Source organism: Falco biarmicus, chromosome 2 (genome assembly GCF_023638135.1).
Source record: "Falco biarmicus isolate bFalBia1 chromosome 2, bFalBia1.pri, whole genome shotgun sequence".
In the NCBI taxonomy this organism is placed as follows: Eukaryota; Metazoa; Chordata; class Aves; order Falconiformes; family Falconidae; genus Falco; species Falco biarmicus.
The window spans coordinates 29,300,683-29,327,603 of NC_079289.1; the positions used below are offsets into that span (position 1 = coordinate 29,300,683).

At 40.4% G+C, this 26,921-nt stretch overlaps 1 protein-coding gene across 1 annotated transcript; it reads right to left on the reverse strand.

The window, feature by feature from the left end:
• Nucleotides 1-4,651: 4,651 nt before the first annotated feature.
• On the reverse strand, nt 4,652-26,331 carry MRPS31 (mitochondrial ribosomal protein S31). Its single transcript, XM_056329363.1, has 7 exons — nt 26,150-26,331; nt 23,771-24,061; nt 22,944-23,102; nt 17,933-18,079; nt 14,833-14,906; nt 10,396-10,539; nt 4,652-5,355 (listed from the first exon to the last, which is right to left on the reverse strand). Exons 1-7 carry the CDS (start codon nt 26,275-26,277, stop codon nt 5,144-5,146), a joined length of 1,155 nt encoding a protein of 384 aa, XP_056185338.1. The 5' UTR covers nt 26,278-26,331; the 3' UTR covers nt 4,652-5,143.
• Between the last annotated feature and the right edge of the window lie 590 nt (nt 26,332-26,921).

Consider the following 26,921-nt stretch of genomic DNA (forward strand, 5'->3'; position numbering starts at 1 on the left):
CTATGCAAAAGAGCTAAAAGGTGAAGGGGAACTCCCTTGGGTTGGATGCTACATCCTGGTTTCTTTGCAGGGTCACAACTCATTGTTCCACGTTGCAAGACTACTCTTTGTACGTAAAGAAACAAAGCAAGCTGTGGATGCCATGTGCCAGCGTTAAGCTTCTCCAGTATATGACTTGACCCAATAGCCCTCAGATCTTTCCTGCCACCTAGACTGGCCCTTGCAGTATTTCTTCAGGCTTCCAGCTTTTCTTCGAGTAAAATATAGAGCACTTTATTACGCAAGTGCAATATGGCATAATACACATACACAACTTGTCCCCAGGGGAGTAAAGGCACCTTGATATGAGCAAAGCATTGCCTTTTTTTACCAGGAGCTCTGCTCCCATTTCAGGGTGTCACTCGCACACCTCCCAGGACAGCAGCGGGGTGGTCCCAGGCCACCACATGGCTCCTCCACGGGTGACACACCGCAAGAGCACAATCAAACCTATTGTGCAGCTCTAGAACAGTTGTGGATTTAATCAGCCAGAGGGGGAACGGTAGGGGTGGGGAGGGGGGACGGGACCAGATGGACATGGCATAAAGATTTTATATCTAATCAAATAAATCTACACTGACATCTTGTGGAGATCATGAGACCAGAATGGTGCAGCCACTTGGTGGGGTGGGATTTACACCCTCACTGTGCCCTGCCAGACACCATTGCAGTGGCAGCCAGACTTGCCACAGAACCTTCAGGTGTGTCCACAGTGAAAACCAGGTCCTGCAATCTCAGAAGCCATCCTTCTCTGTCCACAAAGATCGTTTTGCTAAGTGATCTTCACAAACCCAACTAAAATGTGACTATTTACTTTTAAATCCTCACTGAAAGTAATACCATGGCCCCTCTTGCATAAATGCCGTGATGCTTCAGGCTTCTAATCAAAGCACAAGCTTCCGATGAGAAGCTATTTTCATGCTGAAATTTTACTGTCTCTGTAAGCACTGAAAGAAAATGGACTTGAGTAGCACTTCAGAACTCCTTTAATGCTCCTCTTCATCTAAAAATACATGCTTTAAGCAAAAACTGCCTGCAGTTCGGAAATATGCAAGATTTTCCTCCCTATTCACCCCATTCGTTTTAGCTCCTCTGCAGGTCAGAAGGGTTAAATTAAGCCGCTGCCGTCTTTCTTCTAGTGTTCTCTTTCTTCCAGTGCGCGGGTAAATGTTCCAAGTACCACCCCTCTGTCAGGCACAGGCCACATCAATGCCACGGTGTAATTGCTTGGTAGGGGTTAACCAAGAGTTGAAATCCCAGCACAGATAATCTTGCAACCAAACCATACAATCATTCCTCCAGCTTCTTCCTAATACCACACTGGGGAGCAAATGCTCACGCTTGCTCCACAGCGGGGCAAAAAGTGCTTCATCAAGCCTGATTTCTAGCAAACCATTCCTATCAAACAGGTTTGAGAAGACCAAGGGTGCCATCAGATGTCCAGCCCAAGAGGCTGGCATTTACACCTCACTGAGGTCCTCTGCGTGTAACACAACAAATCATTCAGTCCTTTATGGGGTTTTCACCCTACTCGCTCCTATCCTTCCCCTTGGGCAAGGGACCACCCCCAAGAAGTTTGGATTTTTTCCAGCCCAGTTTCTGACCTGTCCAGTTAGCAGAGGGGAGACATGGAGCTGGGTTCAAACCAGGTGGTAGGCAAGTGCTTTTAACTGTGATAATCAGTTTGGCCATTGGCAGGGCAAGACCAGCCCTTGGGAAACAGAAATAAAGAATTTACAGGGACACGGACAGCCAGGTAATCAATGTTGTGCCTTAAACTTCTCCATTACACCTTTAGAAACCATATGGGCCCCTTTCGTTTCCCCCTTTCTTCCCTCGCTCTGTCAACTCTGTCACTGCCCTCTGCCAGGTCTTCTACCTGTGCCAGTGCCTGTCTCCTCCGAGATGGCCAGAGACCCTCTGGAACCACTGCGGTAGCACCAGGCGGGTGGAAATAGACACTACCCAGCTATGATGGAATGGGGGGAAAAAGGAGCCTGGACTTCTTCATGGTGTAGCAGCCAACCTGGGAACGCCATGACCACCATTCACAATGCTACCAACAGCTACCACCATCATCAACAGCGAGTCTGTATGCCTTTGCATGCAACTTTGCAGTAGCTCAGCCATCTCCACTCAACAAGACCTTCTCCTCCTGCTACGTACCCATTGTATCCACACCAGATAAAAAAAAAAAAAAAAAAAAAAAATCACACATGGACAACATCAACCCCCCCTCCCCAGTTATGGCCCCGGGTCAGTCAGCTCCATCTTTTTGCTCTTCTCAGGGCAGCATTAACAGCCCCCCTCAAAGCCAGACAACTGTCCAAAGCGGGTGTCATGGAGGTACAGCATTAGCAGCACATTTAACAAGACCTCAGCTTTATGCACGAAGAAGGAAATGCAAGACCACAGAGCATAAAAAACACTATTTTGCCTTGGAGAGATCCTAATGCTGAGTCCATTAAGTTACATGTAATACCACCCAACCAGTTACAAGAGGGAACAAACCAACCCTCAGAAGAAAAGTCTGAATGACTCCAACATGGGAATCACTAGCTGCAGCACTAGCTCCTCCCTGAACAACGGCTGACAGCTTTTATCCTTTGAGCTGCAAAAGAAAAGGAGCAATTTTTATGCTTCTAAGTGACTAACGTGCAAGCAATGCTTTACATTCCTGCAACTCTCCTCCTTTGGGACTGCCAGGAAGTGTACAACTCAAAAACCCACACACAAAAGCCCTGCCATTTCAGCTCTCAATGTGCCTTGAGCAGTCCCCGTAAGCATCCTTACATATGTGCAGCTACATCTGATCAATCAAATCTTGTTGCCCAGTATTAACTCTCAAATCTATATTTAAGCACCTAAGTAGGAATTACTACAGCTTTCCAAAGATCCTAAGCACCAACTCTGTTAAGAGCTTGTCGAAGTACTGACCTCCTAATGAATCTGTTCAAATGATAACATTCACCTCTCTCCCAGTGCTGGGAAATTCAGTACTGTCATCCACAGCTAATGCTCCCGAACCTCCTCCAGTAAGGGCCGAGCTTGTGAGTGTCCTGCCTTTCTTATAGAAACAGAGGTCAGATGCAAATACACAGAGGAGACTTTTCTTAAAAGTCTGTGGTGAATTCAAAGTCACTGTACCTTGTTTTAGAAAAGGCTCATTCAGATACAGCAGAATGCAGGCATCATAGTTTGGTAGAAATTTGGGAAGATGGTATCTTTGAAGTACAACGTATTTGGGCATTGAACCAAAAATTAAAACTATCCAAGTACTAAATGGAGATACTTTGATACAATTCTTACTTGCGCCATTTCAAAGCCAGGAAGCCTCTGAAAATCTCTGCATTTGAACCTTGCTGTTCTTACAGCTAGAAAGTCAAAAAGCTGCTTTTCCTTTCCACAGCCCGAGTCCTGCCCTTTGCCAGACAGGCAAACCCACATCCTGCAGATGAGCAGAACACAGCAACAATATTCCAACTCACAGAAGAAAGCCAACTCTTTTAATTTTCTTTTCCTTTCTTGTAATTCTCATTTTAAAAATCAGTTTGCATATGAAGCCAGTGTTTTACCTTCATTCTGTAACTTTCCCCTTCCTGCCTCAGTTACGAGGAAATGCGAGAAAAAGATAGGATCATATTTATAGGGCCAACAGCTGTTAAAGAGGTTGGAGTAAATGTGAGAGAACAAGGAAGAACACAAAATCTGAGGCTGGAAATGCTCTGGAAAGTTAGGCAGCGAGACTTAATCCAGGATTCTGAACGAGTGAGTAACTCTGGATGAAAATTTAGCAAAAGGTAACTGAAGTAAAATATACTGCGATTGCTTAATAGATACGACAGAACATTTGCCTTTAGTTAGAATAAAGGACCATCTAGAAAATATAGATACTTCACCAGCATCATCAGAGGACCAAACACAAAACAGCGATGGCATTATGCGACAGCAATCTGTAGCCGACAACTCTCCTTGCCAGCAATGTCAAGACCCCCGTCTAGACCTACAGATGCAGGAGATAAGGCCTCAGCTCCAAACACTGCAGTAATCATAGAATCATTTATGTTGGAAAAGACCTTTAATATCAAGTTCAACTGTTAACCCAGGACTGCCAAGCCCACCACTAAACCATGTCCCTAAGCACCAGATGTACACATTTTTTGAACCTTTCCAGGGATGGCAATTCCACCGTGTCCCTGGGCAGCCTGTTCCAATGCTTGACCACCCTTCCAGTGAATAAATTTTTCCTAATATCCAATCTAAACCTCCCCTAGCACAATTTGAGGCCATTTCCTCATCATAAAACTGCTTGCTCTAACACACAACTTCATGGATTACTTGACAACGAGATCCATTTTCAAACAACAAATACCGATGGGAAGTTGGTCAAAAGCTTCAGAATGGATGTATGGACGGTAGGAGAGACTTCCCATATTATTTTATGTAACTCACCAGTGTTATGCTGTGCACACATCTCATGAATACAATACCTCTTCACTGAGCAGATAAACAAGCATTCAATTCCAGTGACTTAGTCATTACAAAAAATTTTAAAATGAACCAATGAAGATAACTACTGAAAGGAGGAAAGAAAGGATTAACACCATCCAAATACCAATACCAAATTCATTGTATTTAATGAATTAGCAAAGTGAACTGTTCATATCTCAGTAACAGCTCTTCAACATTACAGCTGTTTCTGGAGTTTTCAAAAACAAAAGCATTTCAAGTTTTCCAGAATGGGAAAGATGATCAAACCTGTCAAGATATACACCAAGTGTAAAGGGTGTAGGAAGTGGCATTACTCCTAGTATTTTGTATGGTCAAAAGATTAGTTTCAAATTTAAAAGACGACAATTTTGTTAAACTAAATTTTAAATGTACATTCTACAGAAGCCATACTTTTCAGTTCCTTCTTTTGTTGTCAAAAATTATCCACATATACATGGACATACACACATGAAAGTATGACCTTTGAGTTTATTATTTAAACTACAATTTTCAGGTCACATGATTACTATGCACTGACAGTACTTCCATTGTAAGAAATCATCAATTTTGATGCAATGATTCCTCATTTCAAGGTTAAGCACTTTCCCAAGTCTCAAATCTCTTGAAGAAATTCCTTCTTTTCCTCAAAATACTTCTGAAACCACTCAATATGTTCAATCTTCTGTTTAACACTGAGGTATGGGTTTTTTGAAAGCCCACAAATGACCAGCTCCATGAAGTGACGAATAGGTCCTTGCTTAGGAAAACCTTCGAGGTGTTTCTCCAGAAAGATATGTTCATGAAATTCAGCACCATCGTCCATCCCTAACAGAAGGGATCCAAGAAAATGACAGTTATTATCATAACAGCAAATTTAAAGTAAAAAAGGATATAGTTCGCAAATAATCTTAAATTTGTGAAATTAATGGTTCTGTGCCCTTGAATTCTTTTGCACAGTTAAGCCAACCACACAGAAGTGGAAGAAACTGTAGAATTTTAACACATTAATTTCTCCCTCTACACAAAAAATGTCAGCACATATCATACTCCTGACTACCCTATTACTTCAGTTTTGTACTCTCATTTATAAGAATATCTAATATTTAAATCAGCTTTCTGGCTGGTAACCTGGCTGAAAGCTGATGCCAGGGTGGAAGCAGGGGGAGTAATAAAAAAAAATAAATAAATCTTCTTGCTAAAAAAAAAAAAAAATGTTAAGTATGTGAAAATTTTGATTTACCATGGGTACCATCTTTTAGACTGGGGACACTCTCTTCATAAATTCTTTAAGAAAACACTTGATTGCCTAAATTCTGCAGAGGATTAGAGAACACAAGCTAGTCCTGAACAAATGAGGCAACCTCATAAAGTACGTCATATGAACAGCTAACATACACTCGCATGTTCATTCCAAGTCATGGTTTTAACATCCTATTGCTATCAAATGGGCATAGAAAAGCAGTTTTCCAATGCTTTCTGAATCTGGGAGTGTATGCCAACATAAAAATGTTGTGTATCTCACCAGTTGCTACTTTTAAGTTGTAACCAGTACAAAAGATGATTCAAAAGCATTTAAAAGCATCCACAGGAACACGGGACAAGGAATTATTATTATAGATCATATAATCACGCACAGCTCAGATCCTATGGTAAGTTTTTGATCTCTGCCCTGTGGATTTTCTTTGCTGTTCATGTTATGATGCTAGTGCACGCAAGAGACTCAGAACACAAATTCCTACATGCAGAAAAGAGGCTGCTTTTGCAGTTTCCAATTCTCAGATAAAAAAAAACAAGGCAAGCTGGGATTTGCAATTGAAAGATTATTCTTCAGTTAGGGATATGTGAAAAATTTTATTTATCTGATCTGCTATAGTTTTGTAAATGACATTTGCACCTTTAAGTAAAAATATATCATTACAGAACAATACTGTATATTATATTTCCAGACAACAAAAACAGGAAGTCTACTCTGTAGACTAAGTGTAAATGTTTCTCTACACGAGCTAGGGTATATTATTTGACAACATTAAATCAGGAGTATTAAAATCGAGGCAATTAAGCCATGTCAGTCCTAGGCTTCCTCCTGTGTAGAGCTTCTACAGTTTCAGAAGAAATGATGCACAGCTCTGGGATGGAGAAGTCTCTCAGCTTGTATTCGCTAAGTTCTTTCTTTCTTGTTCTAAACTTTAGGAACTGCAAAATCTGAACAGGCTGGGAAATACGCTTATTTTTCCCACAAATGTGAGAAAATGTTTGTCCTTGAAAAAGCAAGCATGTTTCCTTCTTCAGAAACTCTTTTTTCCTTTATGTTAAAAGTTTAAAAAAAAAATCACGTCAGCTTCAGAAGGTATATTTCTGCTGTGCTTGGAGACCAATGTCCATTTACAGATTACCATGTCACCCACACTGACTTTCCTCCACCAAGGGAAGGTGGAATCTTGCTGTACCTGGATGCTACTGGTTGCTTTCACAAGCTAACATCCTTTCCAGATTTCCAGACTTTTGCTGGTCACAAAAATCCAGGAGAACTATACCAAATGAGCCCACTACCAAAAGAATCTGAATAATGCTGACAGTAAAATTTGGCCTTCTTGATGCTCTTCTTTTGGGGATAGATACAGGGTATCAGGAGAGATTACATCTAATTAATAATTTCACCGATTTCATCTCTAACCCAAGAGAAATGAAAAAATTTATAGCCTCACAAAAACACAAGTCAGAAGGAAATATTACACCGTGTATTTTGATCTCCCATTTGTCAAAGACTATCATACATAGTTTGGGGATGAAGTGTTAGCCCAAACATTTCAGTTAGACCACATATTTCAGTCCTCAAAGAAGTAAAGCATGCATCACAAAAAGAGACCACAATTGCCCAAAGCATCAGAGGCCGAGACTTCTGGTGGGAACTGATTAGATGAGATATGCTTGCATGATTCCCCTCACCCCCAGCAAGCCGTAACTTCCTACATGGGAAGAACAAGCTTGTCCCTTAGCCTCTCTTGCACTGTCCTCAGAAACCTAGTTTGAAAGAATATGCATGGTGGGAGGATTTTCTTCATCGACCTCAAAGCACCAAGTCACCCACTCTCAATATCCTATTTCCAATACCCTACATACAGCAAAACAGAAAGTCTAGGGAATTTCTCTAGCTAAAACACTAACCCTCCCAAGACATGGCCAATGTTGCCTTAAAGATGACATCTCAAACGCAGATGTCCATTCCTGTAGGGAGTGTTGCTGACATGCTATAAAGATGACCAAGTATCCTGATCTAGTGAAAGATGTCCCCGCCCATGGACTAGATGATTCTTAAAGGTACCTTCCAACCCAAACCATTATATGATTCTAGGATTTTTAGAATGAGATAAGTAATGCTTTTACAGTAGGTGCCTAGAACAGACCCAGAATTTACAGTAAAGCAATCCCCCCCGAAAATGACTGTGTAACATTTGCCACCTCTCTTAGCAAACCGACTCAATGCTTCTCTGTTGGGAAAAGCATCTTAGCAAAACAGCCAAAACAGGATTTGGTGAACGTTTGCCTACAAAAGTCAACAAGGGGCAACTGAGGCATTACTTTTCCGAGACTTCCATTAAGCCTATCACTTCTGCCCTAACAGTCTCTGGCCCACCAGAAGCATTTACTCCTCAGAATGAGGTGCTAAAACAATGTATCATCAAGAATCTGCACTGTCCTTTCTAACCACTGTGCTCCTCAGGATGTGAGTCTTAAATATAAATGCACAGAAATAATTTTTAGAAGGGAAAAAAATCAACGTTTTTCCCAACTTTTTGCCATGCCAAATCATGGAGCAAAACTAAAGCTACTAGAAGCAGAAGAGGCAAGCAGAAAGGAGGAGTGAGAATGATGTTACGCAAGGTATACTGATGGTTTGCTAACCTGGTAAAAATTAATCAGAGGTCAGAGAGATGGAGAAAAAAAAAGGTAGTTTTCTGCCTAACAGTGACTTCAACTGCATCAGATAAGGGAAAGGACACGCAGGCAAGAGCAGACAACAGGACAGCAGGGTTGGGGGGCAAGACCACTACTGGCCACTGCAGCAAGCCAGCACTTCCAGCCACACCTTCAGATGTTCACACCAAGGCCAGAGGTTTTAAAAATCATGACCTTGCCCTGATGCCTCAAAGCACAGCACAGTGCCTCGTTAAAGCACTAACAACAACACTGCAGATGCTCTGGAGACAAGAAAACAGTTACAAGCTGTCTTCTTTCTTTTTCATATTTCATTTAAAACTTTAAAGGCTTTCATAATACTAAATGTTGAGCATACATCCTTCCTCAACAGTAAATTTCATTACACTTATGTTTTTAAAGCCATGTGCTTGTGGCATAGAAGAAAAATCACACATTTCTTAATACAGAACAAGCTGAGGTAATGTCCTCCTATTGAGACAACTGTTACAAAACTGCAAATTAATAGCAGGAACAGGCATCTTTCTTTTGAAGAGCCACTGCAATTACACTATGTTGGTATAATTGGAGAGAGGTTTGCAAGCTTTTAACTGTGCTTTGACATACCTGATCTGATTAACAGTCTGTGGCCAGCAGTTTGACAGGATGGAATTTACTGATTTGATATTTCAACCTGAGAGGTGATAGATTTTGGAACACTCCACTGGAATTTTCCACATGACTAGTCTTTGTGGACAAATCAATAAAGGTTCTTGTTTAATTACATGTAAAGATGTATGTAATGCTGTCCATTCACCACCCCATCCCAGACAGCACTGTTCCAGCTACATTGCTTCAACAGAAAAACCACTGGCCACCAATGACGCCTGGTCCACTTACAACCCCAGACAGCAAGATTCCAGCCACATTACAACAACAGAAAAACCATTGGCCGCAATGGTTTTCAGCTTGCAAAAACATGACTAGAGTATACTCGGATTTCTACATGATAGAACAGATCAATTCTGGGAGCAGTGATTATATTCTGTGAAAAAACTGCCAAAATAGGATGAGAATAAACATTAAGAAACAATGAACCACATTATGCAATTTGCAGCTCGGTATAGGACAGATTTTCAAAGACTCCCTGCTTCAGATACTAACCTGTTCTGCTTTCACTGACTGAATCATTCTAAAAGTAGTCCTGTTTGATGTCTTTAAAGTCTTAAAAAAAACCCCAAAACACACCAACCCACAGCCAAGCTCTCCCTGAAGTTATGAAGTTCCCTTCCCTAAAGTGTACACCTGCTTTGTGTAGTTGTTCTTCCCTTCCTTAACATTCGTTCCCTTTCTGCTGGCTTAACTTCACAAAATGCTTTTTTTTTTTTTTCCAACAGTAATAAAAGTAAATAGCATGCACAAAGATGTCTAGTTAAGATAGATGCCCAGAGTGAGTGAACACTGACTGCTTATTCTTATGAAACAGATAGAACAAAGGGAGCAAACAACTGTTTAACATTCAGCCAACACAGATATGGAACTGGCAGATAGCTGATTAGGATCCTGCTAGCCGCTTGGTCTGAGAGCCACACCAAAGAACAGAATCAGCATTATAAAACACACATGGCAGTTTTAAGATTTCCTATCCTCTGCTAGAAGCTTCTTTAAAGAAGCTGCATAGTAAAAGGTATTATGTAATAGACCTGAATGGCCTTTTGGTGCTGAAAGCATCAGGGCTGAGGGGGGGGAGGGAGTTCTCCCCTTTTTTGGCAGAATCTTGTCTGAAGAGTGCCAGAATGAGTTCATCTGAAGCATCTCTGATTTTGGACGCTATTACTATCAAATACATGACTCATAGCTGAAACATGATGTTACGAGAGTCAAAGGTCATAATATGCTCTAATTCTCAGAAAAGATACAAAGAGACAAATAATAAAATAGTGCACGTACCAATTTCATTGTCAATTGGGAACTCCCACAGTATTCCTTCTTTTGTCCACTGGATCATCTCCTCAAAACCATTTCGAGGAGGCTGTGCAGTTACTGCTGCAATCTCCTTTGCAAATTCCAGATCCCAAATTGTTGGTGAAGATACTAAAAAAGAAATTTTGTAAAGATCTATCAGCATGCCAAAGACTTCTCACTAACTAAAACAAAGTCCTTTAACCTTTACAGAGACTAATACTTTCAGCCGTGCTAATTTTTCTGCCTTAGATGCCAGCATCACCTTTCTCAAATGAGAAGCCTCTTGTTGACATGAAAGTCCATTAAATTCTCAAATATCTGGTGAAAACCTATTCTGAACTCCTAGGGGATAATTTATTTTTAAGCCTTTCACACAGAGCGGGAATTTAATTTTTCCACAATCTTTTTTTTCCTTTTTCTCTTTCACAAATCGTACATACTACAAACTCTGAACTTGACTGGTACACTCTGCCAAAGGAATCTTGCTTACTAGAAGAGATTTCAGGTACTTCAAAACTATACTTTCCTCCTTCAGGGAAACAACTCAGTCTCCAAATGATGGCAATTTCTTCCCCGCCACTCATAAGTGTCCCAGTTTTTGTCTCTTGGGCTTGAGAAATCCTGATTTCCTATTCTTCTTCCAAAATCAAACAGTCCCTTTAAAGACGCATCTTTCCTGATACATATAAGTACACTTTGATTAAAAAAAAAATAAAATAAAAGATTTATCTGGCAGCAGCGTTACTCTTAAGGAGTTCTTGCCTCTCCACCCAGGAGAACTGGTCATGAACCCAGACTGAACCACACTGCTGAAGCGAAGGGAACAAGCTGTTGCCACAGGACAGGGAGGAGCCACTGGGAGTGCCTTTGGCTGCTGCCTCATGACAGTTGTGCTCCCCTTTATTTTCGTGTCTCCCCCTGTTACCAATTCACCCTAAGCTCCTTGGAACAGAGATCTTGAATACAAATGCTACAGTCCATTTGAAGTGGATCATGGCCAATCAGCTATTATTTTACTAATAATAGACTTTACTAATAAGTCTAAGTATTTGAAACCAAGATATTATAATTTCATCTTCAACTCACTGGCTTACAACTCCACTGGATTAAAAATAAAGAAAAAACCTCCTCCCTCCCTTAAGAAAAAAACCAAAATGAAAGGGCAAACAGTATTTCTACATACTGAAAAGCATTTTCACGTTTTGTGTTAAATCAGAAGACACTTTTCCAAATTAGGTCTTACTTAGCAGGGAAATTGCTGAAACTATATTCCCTAGCTGCCTACCTTGATTTGAGGGCTGGAAGCAGGAATAAAATACAGATAAAAGACCACACAAGAAAGCATAACAGAATGAAATTATTACCCACATCTTAATACCTTTTAATAATGTGCTACTAATAAATCTTCTAGTAGAACAGAGCAGAAACTAATTTTTCAAGCTTACAGTAAAGGTGGTAAACATTATATTTTCACCTCTGTGAAACAAAATAAAATTACAGTGGTGTTTTTTAACAGGTACTGATCTTTTATGTTAACAGTTAAAAATATTTTTTTCAGGATGCCAGTTTACTTTCCCATTTACATTTCACAATAAATGCTCAATACATAACACAGAAATTTATTTTCTGTCATGTATAAACAATACTTTAACTCGTTATCTCCACTAATATAAGCCCAGACAGTGAAGGCAAATCAATCAAGTATCACAGTGGTACTTCCTGAGAGTAACACAAAAAAATTTTTTGTCATCAGGCTTAGTCAGTAAGCCAAGTAAGAAGCTTCCTGGTTTAGAATATGTTGTGCATTTCCTCAAGGCTACCTGGAATGAAACAAGGAAACACCACATAAAAAGCTGAAAGAAGCTTACTTTTTAGTATCTCATTACAAATCCAGTAAGTCCACTTGCTCTTTTACAAAATTTGTGTACATTACAGTTTTGCGTTTATTAAAAAAAGTGTATCTCAACTTTCTATCTAGGGTGACTACTAAGTGCCGTTGTGCCTGTATTGTGCTCGTGCCAAAAAGAAAGGTTAAATTCTCACCCTCTTACCTGAGTAAACCTGATTCAACTCAAATGCCAGTTACTTGAACATCACATTTGTCAAGATAGCTAAAAATAAATGCTGCATCATTCATTATGTAAAATGGACCAATTTTAAGGAAACTGGCAACCTTAAAAACAGTAAATTGAATTCCATTCTAATAAGCAACCTTCATTGTCCACCACAGAGGTGGCTGCATCCAGAAAGCTCACAGCAGTATACTTGAAAATACGCAAATTGCACTGACATCTTACTAAAGAAACTCAGTAAACACGTTAATTTCTCCCTGCAGTTTCAAGTGTAAAAAAAGGAGAAAACTACTCAGCAAGAAACTGGCAAAAACTAACAGTCTTGCTCTTGAAAAGGAAACAAATACATGTCATCTTCTGAGATATCAGAGAGGAATACTATTTCTTCTGCAGCTGCTGGTTTTATACATAGTTGTAAGTCACTACACTGAAATAAAGTCTTTTCTCCAAAGGGCCTCAGAATAGCTTAGGGAAATCAGCATATTAAAGGTCAGTGCTAAGAATGCACAATTTCATTGTTCAGGAAGAAAAGTGAAGTAGGGAGTTTTTACATGACTTGCCCATATTCACACACTCTTAGCCAAAATCCCGTTCGCAGTACAGCCAAGCCTTCCTGTGCGAAAGCTATGCCCCTTACACAGCATTACAACTGCTCCTGCAGAGCTGTGACGTTCAGTGAATAGCCAGGTATCACACACGTTTTGCTGTTGCTTTTGGGGTTTAATTCAGATGGGTTTCGGCATATGTACATGGTGGATAAGGAATTGGCTGGACGGTCACATCCAGAGAGTAGTGGTCAACAGCTCGACATCTGGATGGAGATCAGTGATGAGTGGCATCCTTCAGGGGTTTGTACTGGGACCAGTACTGTTTAGTATCTTCACCAACACCACCGACAGTGGCACTCAGTGCATCCTCCATGTATTTGCACATGACACCAAGCTGAATGGTGCAGTTGACACACCTGAGGGACAGGATGCCATCCAAAGGGATCCGGACAAGCTCAAGAAGCGGGCCCGTGTGAACCTCATGAGGTTCAACAAGGTCAAGTGCAAGATCCTGCACATGGGTTGGGGCAACCCCTGGTATCAATACAGGCTGGGGGATGAAGGGACTGAGAGCAGCCCTGCTGAGAGGGACTTACAGGTGTTGGTGGATGTAAAACTGGACATGGCCCAGCAACGTAAATTTGCAGCCCTGGCCAACTGGCTTCATAGAAAGAAGTGTGGCCAGCAGGTCAAGGGAGGTAATTCTGCCCCTCCACTCTCTCTGGTGAGACCCCCACCTGCAGTACTGTGTCCAGCTCTGGGTTCCTCAGCACAGGAAAGACATGGACCTGTGAATCAGGTCCAGAGGAGGGCCACAAAAATAATCAGAGGGATGGAACACCTCTCCTGTGGGTAAAAGCTGAGAGATTTGGAGTTGTTCAGCCTGGAGAACGGAAGGCTTAAGGGAGATCTTATTGCAGCCTTTCAATACTTAAAAGAGGCTTATAAGAAAGATGACAACAGACATTTTAGTAGGGACTGTCGTCACAGGACAAGGGGTAATGGTTTTAAACTAAAAGAGGGCAGATTCAGACTAGATAAGGAAGAAATTTTTTATGATCAAGGGTGGTGAAACACTGGAACAGGCTGCCCAGAAAGGCTGTAGATGTCCCATCCCTGGAAACATTTAAGGTCAGGCTGGACAGGGCTCTGAGCAACCTGTTCTAGTTGAAGATGTTCCTGCTTATTGCAGGAGGGTTGGACCACCTGTCCTTTAAAGGTCCCTTCCAAGTCAAACCATTCCATGCTTCTAAACATACATGAAGAGCTTTACAGTAGGTAAAACAAGGCATCATTTGTCAGTCACTTACAGGATCTTTCAAGCTACATAGACAACACTAAACAAGAGAAGGCTACAAAGCAACTGAATGCATAGTCTTGGGTTCTTTCTACCTTGCTTATGCTTAGCCCCCTGTAGAGCAAGCTCATTTCCCTGGGATCACAGCCTTGTGATGAATGCAGCAAGTTTGCAACTTGACCAAATAAGCTACTGGAGCCAACATACCCATTCTCCAGGCTAGTTTTCCACTCACAGAAGACAGACAAGCCTCAGTGACAAAAAGTCAGTTTTACCCCTTCAAGTTCAGTAACAGAATGTCCTGATTAGTACAGAAAATCTACTATGCCACATGGAAGTTTTGCTTAGTAAAAATCAGAGTTACATTAAAGTATTCACTTTTTCATAGGTCTGAAAGCAGGAAGCTAACAGGTCACAAGTCTGACCCACAAAAATGAATCTCTTGATGTTCTAAAAATTCAGAATTTGGCCTCACTGGGTTTTTCATTATTGAATTTCCACTAACCTGTTTTCAGTGCATTTTCTGGTTCTGTAGAAGCCTTAGTGAATATATTAAGCCTTCTTCCTCCTTTGAGACTTCTGTAACAAAAAAGACAAATGATATTTAGCATTTCACAACGCTTCACAACACTGCCAGATAACAAATTCAAAAGCACAAAATATTCTCATGAACTAACATATCTCTGGAGAAAAAAAAAACACGAGATAGTGACTCTCACTAAATCCTCAGGCATTTAACCAGAGAAAGTGTTCATGACTTTATTATTCATCTGTAACAGAGCTTCCCAAAACATTTCCATGTGAAAGAATGAGCATAAATCAAACACTGTGTTTGCAGTCATTTTTTAACTGAAATAGTTATGAATCTGAACAAAGCTAAACAGTACCAAACTACAGTACTCGAACAGTTTTACAAAGTTGCAATTTAAAAGTGAATCTGGTGATTTGGAGATTTTTTCCCCCATAAAAAATATGGCACAATTCAGGAAGAGAAAAGGCACCAGCTAAATCAAACAATTCCTGCTTTATGACATAAATAGCCTTTTTGGAAGAGTACACAGCTACCTTCTCTGCCATATGGCAAACACTCAAAGTATATCTGCACGATATATTTCAAACAGCATCACCTTGATGCTCTCTCTTCTGAATATAAAAATATTTCACTCTGACCATCTATTCTTAATCATATTTATCTTCAGCGTAAGTGTATACCGAAAAAATTTAATAATCCAAGAGTTCAACAAGTAATCAAAATAAATTTTCTTATAAACAGGAAAAAAGTACAGTAAAGGCATTGTTTTTCCAACACATTGAAGTTCAGAACAAATGATTCTTTTAATCGTACAATCTTCTGGGTTTCCACTGAAATCCTAATATTTCCTACTTTATATATTACATACTCACTGCTACTCTGGCAATAGTTGCCCTTCCTGACCTTAAAATTTCACCTGTCTGGGTTTACTGTGGATTTCTGATAACCACAACTACTTCTGCATACCTGTTCTTCATATTACATTTTACTGATGTAACTACCCTGGATCTCTTTCAGCACAGAGCCCTAAAAAAATGTTGGTTTAGGATTATATTTTCCTATTTGTGTGTAACTCTCAATATCATCAGATACAGGCATGACTTGGAAGAACATTTATTTTAAAATTACTAGTTCAAATTACTATAAAGCACCATCACCCATTTCATTGAAATCTACTAACTCCATTTAAACTTAGATACTCTTCCTAACCCATTCTTTTCATATTATCAATAGGTAAGTATATGCATTAGATTTTCAGGAACGTGGAAGGAAACTCAGGACTAAAACTGGAGACAGTTTGCTCATTAAAGGGATTTTTAAAAATATTTTAAGGTACTGTTCCTGAAGTTATATCCCAAGTGCACTTTCATCACACAAAGAGGGCAAGACAGCTTCACAGATATCATAAATGTAATAAACGTTCTCAAACATAAGTGAAATTCACTTTACTTTGCAGTATGTTAATAAATGAAAATTTCAGCAAAGATATAAAATAATATACACCGTACCAGCATGTAATACCTCAGGTTTTCAGTTCAGATTTCATCATATTACTTCTAGTCTCTCAAACTTTGAAAAACTTTTAATCCAACATCTTAAATAAAGTATTTCTCACAGTCAGTCAAGAATCACAGCATAACAAAATTACTTTCATGTGACTACCAACTCTGTCTGACAATTACCCCCAGATTAAAGCTACCTATAGAGCTATTCAGCAGCTGATGACGACATCAGCTCCCTTACTCCTCAAACCAGCTGAATGAAAACCCCGGGACAGAAACATCTAAGTCAGGACAGCTTGGTCAAGAACCTTGTTCCACTTCTTCCTTTCTACTTCCACCACAGGAAGCCCCTCTTGCACATTCTACAAGCTCTGCATCAGGAATCAAGAAAACACTGCTTGCTGGCCTTATAACATCGAAGATGCCCAAGAGATATTTCCCTAGTACACCTTAACAGTTTGGTAGCTCAAGAACAAGGAAGTTACTCAGAAACATTTCAGCAAGCAGGTTAAATTCTTCTAATGACTGGCTATAAACTGCTGCTTTGAGGTTTTTGCATTATCTACATGGCTCAATGCATATGTTCCAACCTGTTCCTTATGGGAAGTCACAGTTCTGTTTATGATACACCGAAATAGATGTGTCTGCCAAAGAGGGCAGAATATAGTACATCTACTCACCCATAAATTTATGCTTTTTTTTTTCTTAGTTATCCAAATTTTGTCTTCAGTATTATCTATCTAAACACAAATGAATCCCTCAAATTCCAGCCACAAACACAAAGACAAGGGGATTTATTTGCAAAATAAATTAATGATTAGAGAAGATAATTCTACTAAAAACAGAACTGCCAGAGAAAGGATATACTGAGAAGAAATGTGATGATGAGTTGCCGTGGGCAAATGAAAAGACTGCAGGCAAGAAAGCATAACTTACAGGAGTAAACCAAAAATTTAAGACCACTCCTGAATTCATTAAGTAGTAGAATGGCCACATACACCAGCAGCAAGATAAAATTTAAGAGGTACCCTGAAATAATCATGTAAATTACGTTCATTCCATAGACAATTACAAAGTCACAGACAATAGAAAAATCAATTACAGAATGATTTATCAGTTGCAACAAGGTGGTAAAAACCAAAACAACTTCAAAATCTCTTTAAAACGCCAACAGAATGTATGAATCTTTCCTAAATGTAGAGCATTTATCTGTTTTCCACTACATGAAAGTAAGCCTTCAAAACCTCCATTTCCCAAAAAGTTGTGATATCAAATTGTATTGTGTAAGTCAGAATAATTTAAGTACTTAAATACAACTGTGTTTCAACACCTAGTATTTTAATAATCTAAAATTTAATATTAAAAAAGTGCACATTATTTCAATAGCTAGTTAACATTAGTGTGTTTTCACAGCGTATTTCAACATGAGCAGTACTTTTCTTGAAAAACACAACTAATTTCTTTAAGCTCTGAAGTATCATGGTAACATGAAAATGTACAACTACATTTAAAATATTAGCCATTAGTAATTGATTGCACACTCCTATTGGAAGGGAACGTAACAGAAGTACCTTCTAGAGTCAGAAGACTGAGGTGACAATCTTTCAGGCTTGGTTCCTTGACCATCCTCATCGAACTCCAAGGAAATGCGACGAGATAGCATCACACCTCTCTGAGCTGGGGACTGCCTTTTAATTGCCATTTCTGAAATAACGTTGCTGAAATTAAAAACATGAATGTAAAAACTCAAAAAATTTGTCAAAAAATTGACAAATCAAGACATTTGTCATATGTCTTAACCAGAAACGCTACATAAGCTTGTATGAATCAGAATTATATATTACTCCACAACATACACTCAACTTTTAAGTCATCAACCATTCAAGCCTTATTTAAAACGCCTCAGCTGTTACATGCTATATAGATTGAATGAAAAGTGCCATTCTAGCCTACTAAATCAACAGTAGATGTCGTCTTTGAAATTATTTAGTTCCCAACTAAAAGAATTTCATATATCTGCATACCAATACTGAGTGCACCTGGTATGTTTCCCTTAAGTAAATGAGGAATTTCTCTGGATACAAGGAATATGCTGAAATAGGGAGGTAAAAAAAAAAAAAACACACCAGTTTTTTGGACACGGACCAACACTGCCCAGGGACAGAGCTGTGCTGCTGCAGACCAAAAGAAAGCTTGCCCTCACATATCAGCTGACATGGGTCAATCATGCCACCCTAATAAGTAGGTCACCTTTCCTGATCCACTGCAATCTGTTGCATCGTGTAATCATATTACAGCATTAACAGGCCAAATCTTCCTTCATAACTCTGTAGTCAAAATCATATGCAAAGAGCAAACGCTCTGATCTCTTCCAGCACTGTATGCTACTCATTCTGAATGCAAAGGGCAAAACACACCGCTTTTCTGCCTCTGCCAGTTAGCTCCCTTAACCGATAAGTCTGTTGGTTGTTAAAGACGAAGCTGGTAGTTCTTCCTCACAGCTGTCCTCTCCATCCAACTGCTTCCAGTAACATGCAGTCCTCCAAAATTGCAGCACTCAAGTTTTAACCATGAATATCGTCTCAAAAAATACAAATAGGCCAGGTTGAAAACACTGCATATCCATTTTATGAAAATCTGCATGAAATTCAAACAATGGTTTTGGCAATTTAAGTCAAAAGAGATTTTACTGACAAGAAATACTTCTGGAAAATTATAATTTAATTGCCACAGCAACACAGTAGGATTTATCTTTGGTGTTAGATGTGGTTTCAAATGGCAGAATAAGAATAGCACAGCTCTTCAAGTACTACTCTGAAAGAAAGGCACCTGAGAACAAGTTTTAAATAATTTCATTTTAATCTTGAAGAAAAAACAATCTCAGATTAGTTGCGTATCTTACACTAGAATTTACCCTGTGAAGTGCCTACTGGCATCAGTGAGCTGGTGTTGGGCTTGACACACTTCTGAGGGTTAAGGGGACATAATTCCTAAGGTCAGCCACACACAGCCCAGCCCAACTGCTTGACCTGGCTGCAACCTAAAAGGCTGGAGTGTTCCCATGCTTCAGGGGGATCAGGCTTGCTCAGATAAGCTCTCCTCTCAGCTGACCTTGATTTATTTGTGGTTTTACACAGTAGATTTGGACAGACTATGCTACCAAGCTCTCAGAACACAGAGTCAATGGTATCCTATTTCTCACTGGGAAGTCCTAATGTCACTCTGTCATTGGTATATGAACATTTCTGGCAGCAACATTCATCACTCCCAAGATTGAAAGTGCCCCTGTATTAACTAAAAATAAAACTACAAAGATGATTTAAATGCCTTTTGTAATGAAAAACATCAGATTACGAAGTCATTCTCCAACCCCAGTGTACCTACAGTGGTTAGACATTACCTCACGTCCCAGCACGAGGTTAAAAACCTAAGTTCCTAGATACTTCTGCCTTCCAGAGGTGGGAAGCAGTAGAGCTTTTGTAACAACCACATATTCTCTCTCTTTCCTGATTAGTAACTAATAATTATAATACTAAAAACGGACACCCAAGGAGCTCTGGATGTACTTCAGCCTTAGCTTTGAATTACTTTTCTTCTTTACCCAAAACAGGAGCTGAAATTTCAACCTGTAGTGCTGCAGATTTTATTTTGGTACAGTGCCGTTGTAATTTCCACTGAGTGAAACTTCATCCCACACTGAGAAAAATAAACTCCTCTATCGTTAATATTTTCCTCTCCTAGTGAACACACTGTCCTGGCGCTGTCTACAAAACAAGGCAGTGAGACGATTGCATACAACAGTGACCTCTGGAGGTCATGCCACAATCCTGGGGAAAAAAATAAATTGGTACAAACCAAAAGACCTGGACAACATACATTGTATTGTACATCATAAATCCCAATAGCAGTATCCCAATCTTTTGCAGGTGAGCATTATATGGCTCTACTGTTTGTGAAGGGGTCTCATTTTTAAATAGTGTTAAATAATGGAGGAATATATACTGGCTTCTAAAATGTGCCAGTATATCGAATATAAAATCTTTATAGAAAAAAATTAAAGCTAAATTGCCCATATTCTCTTGTTGTCAAAAAAAATTCAATACAAAATAATCACGTATGAATAAAAGTAATTGGTTTCTAATATAGTAGAAGCATTTTAGTGCCTTGTGTGGACTGAGAAATTCTGGAATATAAAGTCATGCCCAAGCAAGTCTGAGGGCTGCTGGGCTCTTCAAAATCAACATTTTTAAACACTTATCAAGAAGCTGAAAGTACCACATTTATCTCAGAGTCTGACTGTGAAAGGTTACTATTAACCAAGTTTTCAGTCATGAAAATCAGCAGGAGCTGCTGATCTTTCCTGAAAACTCATGTACTGATAAGAGCTTCAAACTGTTTCCTAACTATTAAGGAAGAAAACAGAACTTTTCAGCATATAGTGGGGGAAAGATGGAGCGGGGGGGGAAGGCATATTCCCAGGGGAAACAAGCTAGTTCACAAAGCTGCCTCAGAGAACAGAACTTGCCAACTCAAAGCGTAGCAAGCCAGCCATGACATTCCTAACCAACCAAAAAGGCTCATTTTGGTTGAGGAAAATGGATGTTTCTAACCATTTTTCTAACTATAGTAACTCACCCACAAAGATGTTATAAAATATTGTAATAGCACATCTTAACCCATCAATCAACTATAGAGAGCCACTATATAGCTGCAGGTGCTTTTAAATGTCTGAAGAATTTAAACTCTCCCAACAAAAACACCCTTTTTGCTTAGACTAGAACTTCCTTAAGACACCTTCTTTCTTCCACAGCAGTTACAGCTGGGTAAGTGCTTCAGGGGAGGGGGAGATGCAATGGGTGGCAAGGACAGGGAGCCCTCGATGCCAGTAGGCAGACCAACGATATTCAGAGCAGACGTACCTTAAGGAACAGATGCAGGTGCATATGAGGTTAGCCACCGCACATATTAGCTCAGTCAGTATCAGTACAGTCATCCAACATGTTATCAGCTATTAAGTAGCTTCTAATTTTGTTTAAGTTGCAAGATGTTTGTGTACTCTGCTCTTCTGAAAACCCCAGTGACAGAGATGGAACAACCTCACTGGAAATTAATAGCTTAATGAACACATGCTTTATATGAAACAGTCCTTATCTATTCTCCTTACATTAGGAAGCATCTCTAAGTTTTTGGTAATACTGCACACACACACACACACACACAAAATGCAGAAATACATCAATTTTACATAAAGCAGCCAGACCTCTAAGCTTTAAGGCTACTCATTTCAGCTCCAAGAGCCTGTGGAGAGATAAGCTTCTGTCAAGTTCTTGAGATTTCCTATATTCAGGCTGAAAGGACATGAAAACAGAGTGCACATACAGCCTTTGGAGATGCTTGCATATGCTACCTAAAACCATACTTCCTCCTCAAATAGCACAAACCTCACATGTTTAGAGAGAATTTCATTCTGCCCTCCACAACCACCACTAGCACTCTCAGTAGAGAATGACAAATACAGGCCAAAAGTGAAATGCAGTTTCTTCCTCCTCCCTTCACAACCTCTGAAGAATATGCATTCTGTTTAACAGTTATTCATTGAGCACTGTATATCTTTGCAAACACCCAACTCAACCTATTTGCAAGCATCTGTCACGTTCTTAAGTTTTCACTTACTTAAAAGGCAGACATCAGCCACAAACATCATTAGCTTGCTGGCTGTTCTGTTTGCAGTACATTGATAAAGGTGATCATTTACCAATCCCCATAGCAATCTACAAATAATAACATATGGGTCAAACTTAAATCCTGGTTTGGGACAAATTCAGTTTCACAGAATAAACTGAAACTAAGATAAGTAGTTTGCAGTTTACACCACAAACTGCCATAAATAAAGGTTTCACATTCCTATTTTGCTGAAGATCCAATTTTCTGTTTAGTTCAGCATTTCACCTGGATTTAATGCCTTAATTTTCTGAGCAGTTATCCAAATACTAGCTGAAAATAAGCAAAGAGAATGAAAAAATCTGTCTCTAGCCATCATCCAAAAAGCAGTATGCACAACTGTTTCAGTTTCCACACAAATGTTTCTCATCTCTTTGAAAGCCACATTGGAAACTGAGTTAAGCCAAGAGATGAGTTTCTTGGGTTGACTGGAAAGTTTTGAAAGGAAGGGTGGGGCTATAAATAGAGCTAGTCTTGTTCAGTTCTGCAGAGCTGTCATGAAAATTCACCAGTCCAGACAGAACGTCTGAAACATCTACAAATCCATCCATTATGTGAGAATTTTGGAAGCTTGGGGAAAAAAAAGTATCTGTTATTATGCTAGCCTGTCCAAAAAAGTAATGATCCTGGGCAGGAAAACAATTCCATTTCTGCAAAACCATTTTATAATGAGGATGGCAAAATTTAGGGAGTTTGGTATAACCAGACTAATAATGTTCCTAATATTCACTAATTCCAAGGATAAGCTGTCCAAATGTATCTCTCAGGGCCATCTTTCCAACACAGAACCCAGTCACCTTCATGATGACATTGCAAAATCAGAATTTCAACACTAATGAAAATAACACTCAATAAACAGACCGTAAGTTAATAGTTCCCCCCCTTTTCTGTTTATCTGTGGTTTCTTCATGTCTTCTTAGCTGTGCAAGTAGTTCCGATTCCGTCTGTTTCTTGTTGAGTGGGAGGGAAGATGCAACTGCAGAAACAGCCTCCACCAGTTCTGGATTTAAAGGCTTGCCTCTGTAAGAGACACAACAGATAAGGAAATAGAAAAAATTAAAAGCCTTAATATTTTTCAGTTGTCATTTCTATACTGTCATTTTATGTCTTAACTCAGAAGTTACAGTTACCTATTATCCCAAATGGGGGTGGCCGGGGATGGCCAGGTTTGCCCTATGTTGCACAAACCATCTCACTGACACTGACAAGCTCGTGTTCTCAAACCTGGGAAAATGGCAGCCCTATGCCACTGCATAGCCCCTCAGACATGAAGCTTGAAGACCACAGGCAGTATAGATCTGCGTGTTTATAAAAATTATAAACACACCATGGAGGAGAGCCACTTGCAAGACTTGACAATCATTATTTTTTTCCTTTTTCCTCAGTTTTATTGTATTTTACCTGAACAGTATTTCCCCCCTCACATTCAAATCACTTTATACATGCAGACGGTAGTGTTACCTTTCAAAAGTCTCAGTGCAGAAAGTTAGCACATAGTAGAAAGCCTACAACATCTTTTGTCCATATTCTCCCGTGATTTACTGTAATCTATATCTGTACACCATATATCCTTACAAGATTCTTTTCCATACTCGGAAACAGCATTTGATGCTTTATTTTGTCCCAGATCATAAAAAAAAAAATATGCAAGAAAGGAGAAAACAAGTTAAGAAAAATATATACTTAACCGCTGGATGTCTTCTGTAGTTCTCCGAGGCACAGCGCCTTCACTGTCCGGGCCTTCCAGCTTGTTTGTGGCTTGCTTTTTGATTTCACGTGTTTTTAACTGTTGGAGTTTTGTCCTGTAGCTCACTTCTACTTTCATATGACCAATAATGTCTAGTAACTTCTGCTTTGGTGTTTCTGCTGTACCTTCCTGACTCTTTGATGACACTTCAGCGCTGCTGTCTTTGGAAGTAGTAGATTTATCTTTCTCAGTAGAAAGTATGCTGCTTGTGCTGAAGAGTTTCTGTATTTTGCTAGAAGTTTAAAAAAATAAATAAAAAACAGAAGCTACAAATAGGGTCCAAGGCTTTATTATTTAAGTCTACAAAAACACCATCAGTTACAACTGTCTAGGCCTAACTGAGTATGTTAAGCACATGTCCAATATGCACATTTTGACTTTTGAGAAGGACTAAGGCAGCATTTAGGTGCCTTATCATTTATGGGTTTGTCATCACAAAAATCAAATAAATTTATTTCCTCCGTAAATAAACAGCGTTTAATCTACTAACTTAAAACTTCTCAAGTATTTCTGCATTAGGTAGCAGACAGAGTTTGAATCTACTGGTAGCTGATACTTAAATTCATTAGTACTATAGAAAACTCAACAGAACTCTTAAAATGAGGCAAAGAGATCACTCCTAGCTGCCTGAAAAAAAGACTGCACCCACACATTCAGCTTCACATCATTTTACACTTGTAGCACTACTACAGATCGCATTCCCCCACCCTATGCCCTGCAATATAGCACCCAAGCATTTCTGCAGCCATGTGGGAAAATGGATCCTGCTGCAAGACAACCCAGTAACAAACAAAAAAGTTATTTTGGTTATTCTTCCCTCTGGAACAGCTCTTCTACCTAGTTTAACACATCACTAGTTTAACACAAAGAAGCTAAAACTGCCATGGTGCCAATGAGGATGCAAAGCCAGGGACAGCAGGGAGCTGCTCAGGGTATTACTGCAACACAGACACAACAAATACTCTGTAAAAACTACTGTAAAATTCAAAGAATTTTAAACATTCTAAACTCTTTAACATACTAAAATGAAATGTTTAAGTCTTTAAATTCACAAATACTTTTTTTGTTTAAAAATCACCTTAAAGTTACTAAAATAAAGAAAAAACCCTTACAATTAAGTATGTGTTTTGATTCAAAATAAAACATTTCAGTAGATCTTAAAACACTTCAACAAATCTGAAGGAATCTTGATATACTTTCCCCTCTCACACACACCCCTCCAGCTAAAAAAGAAAAATCTGCTAGGCAGGCACCACATTACTGCCTCAGTCACTCCATACTTAATAGATTGTCAGCATTAACCCTAAGTTTCAATGTTGAGAAGCAACAGGAAAATTTAAGGAAAGCTTCATCTGCATTATTGAGAAGATGGTAGGAATCCTGTGGGGAACCATTCAGTGTAAAACAGCAGATCTTTTTCAAACACGTTCTTCATTAATTCAAGCTGCATGCTCCTTAAACTATTTATCCATTCAGAGATCTTTCCTTGCAGAAAAACACAGCAAGGCTGCAAGTCCTAAACATGTAAAGCCAGTGGCACACTGCAGTTTGCACTACTGTTAGCTCATCTACCATCAGGTTTCTCTTCTGCTCAGAAGCCTATCCTTAGAAAGCAAACACAGCCACGAAAGAAACCTAGCTGCTTTATTTATCAGGCTATCACAGTATTGGAACTTGTTCAAAAACGTCGAGGAGCTTTGAAATAAAAAAAGCAAAGGTACAACAGACTTATTAGAAGTAGTTAAAAGCTTATAGTAAAAATAATAATGAACTTCCAAACGCTATTTTCAGCCAGTGCTTTGGGCATGTACTGCTCTCCTGATACACACGCGGTAAAATGACGCCCGGGTCACAGCTGCACATCCTTCCCTGCGCCCAGAGATGAGAAGGACTGCAAGGAGAGCCACGCAAGAAACACAACCCACACCCCTCGGCTTGGCCTCACCCTCCCGATGCCCTCTGCCCGCGGGTGTCACCAGGGCCCAGCCCCGGCAGGACGGGCCTGGCCTGCCTGCCGCCAAGCGGGCTTAAACCCCGAGACCCCGGGGGCGGGCAGGGCGGCGGGCCGCGGCAGGGCACAGCGCAGCACCACGGGCACCGGGCAGGCCTCGCGGTCACGGGAGACTGTCGCTAAAACAAACCCCCGCCGTGTAACATGAAGGCAAATGGCGGCAACCCGCTGCCGAGGCGCAGGCCGCGGCGCCCCGGCCTGGACCGGCCCCACCCGCGGCGCACAGGAGCAGCCTTTCCCGGGGAGCCCCGTCCCGCCAAAGGCCGCGCCCTCTCCACCGGGGAAGGGATTTGCGTGAGGCGACGGTACCTGTGAGGCCTCCCCTCCCGCCGCGCCGCCCCCGCCGCCTCCCGGCCGCTGGCTGGCCCGGCGAGCAGCCGCATGGCGAGGCGACAGGGGCCGCCGGCCGCATCCCAGCCACGGACGCGGCTCCACATCGTGGGAGCGGCGCGGCAGGCGGCGCGGTCCGGCAGAGCGGTCCGTCCCCCGCTTGGTCCCGCCGGCGCGGCCGGAAGCTGCGCCAAGCGTTCCGCGCACCAGCGTTCCGGTACCTGGCAGTGCTGCGTTAACCGTTGTGCTTGATGATCTTAAAGGTCTTTTCCAGCCTTTTCTATGATTCTGTAACTTCATAGCAACTGGTAGTTACCAAGACTATTAAGCAAACTAAGAACAATGATTTATTGTGCAGTCGAAGTATAGAAAACAGAACCTGGATGTGCAGATCTTACACTGCAAAGAAACATTCCTCCGAAGACCTGTCTCTGCAGGTGGTTTGCTCTGCTGTAGATCAGACCATGTCAATGCAATCATTGAACACATTTGAACACCTCTGATGTTTTCACTCCTATTGGAATCAGTAGTCACAGTAATGGTGGTGTCATCAGATCTGCTCCAAATTATTTTCTCCAGCTGCCTTTTCAAACAACAGTGCATCCTGCACTGCCCACCTGCACCATTTACCTGCACATTCTCCACTGTTTTAGAGTCACAACAAACAAATACCAAGTGATGGTGGCAGCTAGTCTCTTCTATCTCTCAGAATGACCTTTTGTTGGTTTTTTTCCAACTTGAACTATCCCTC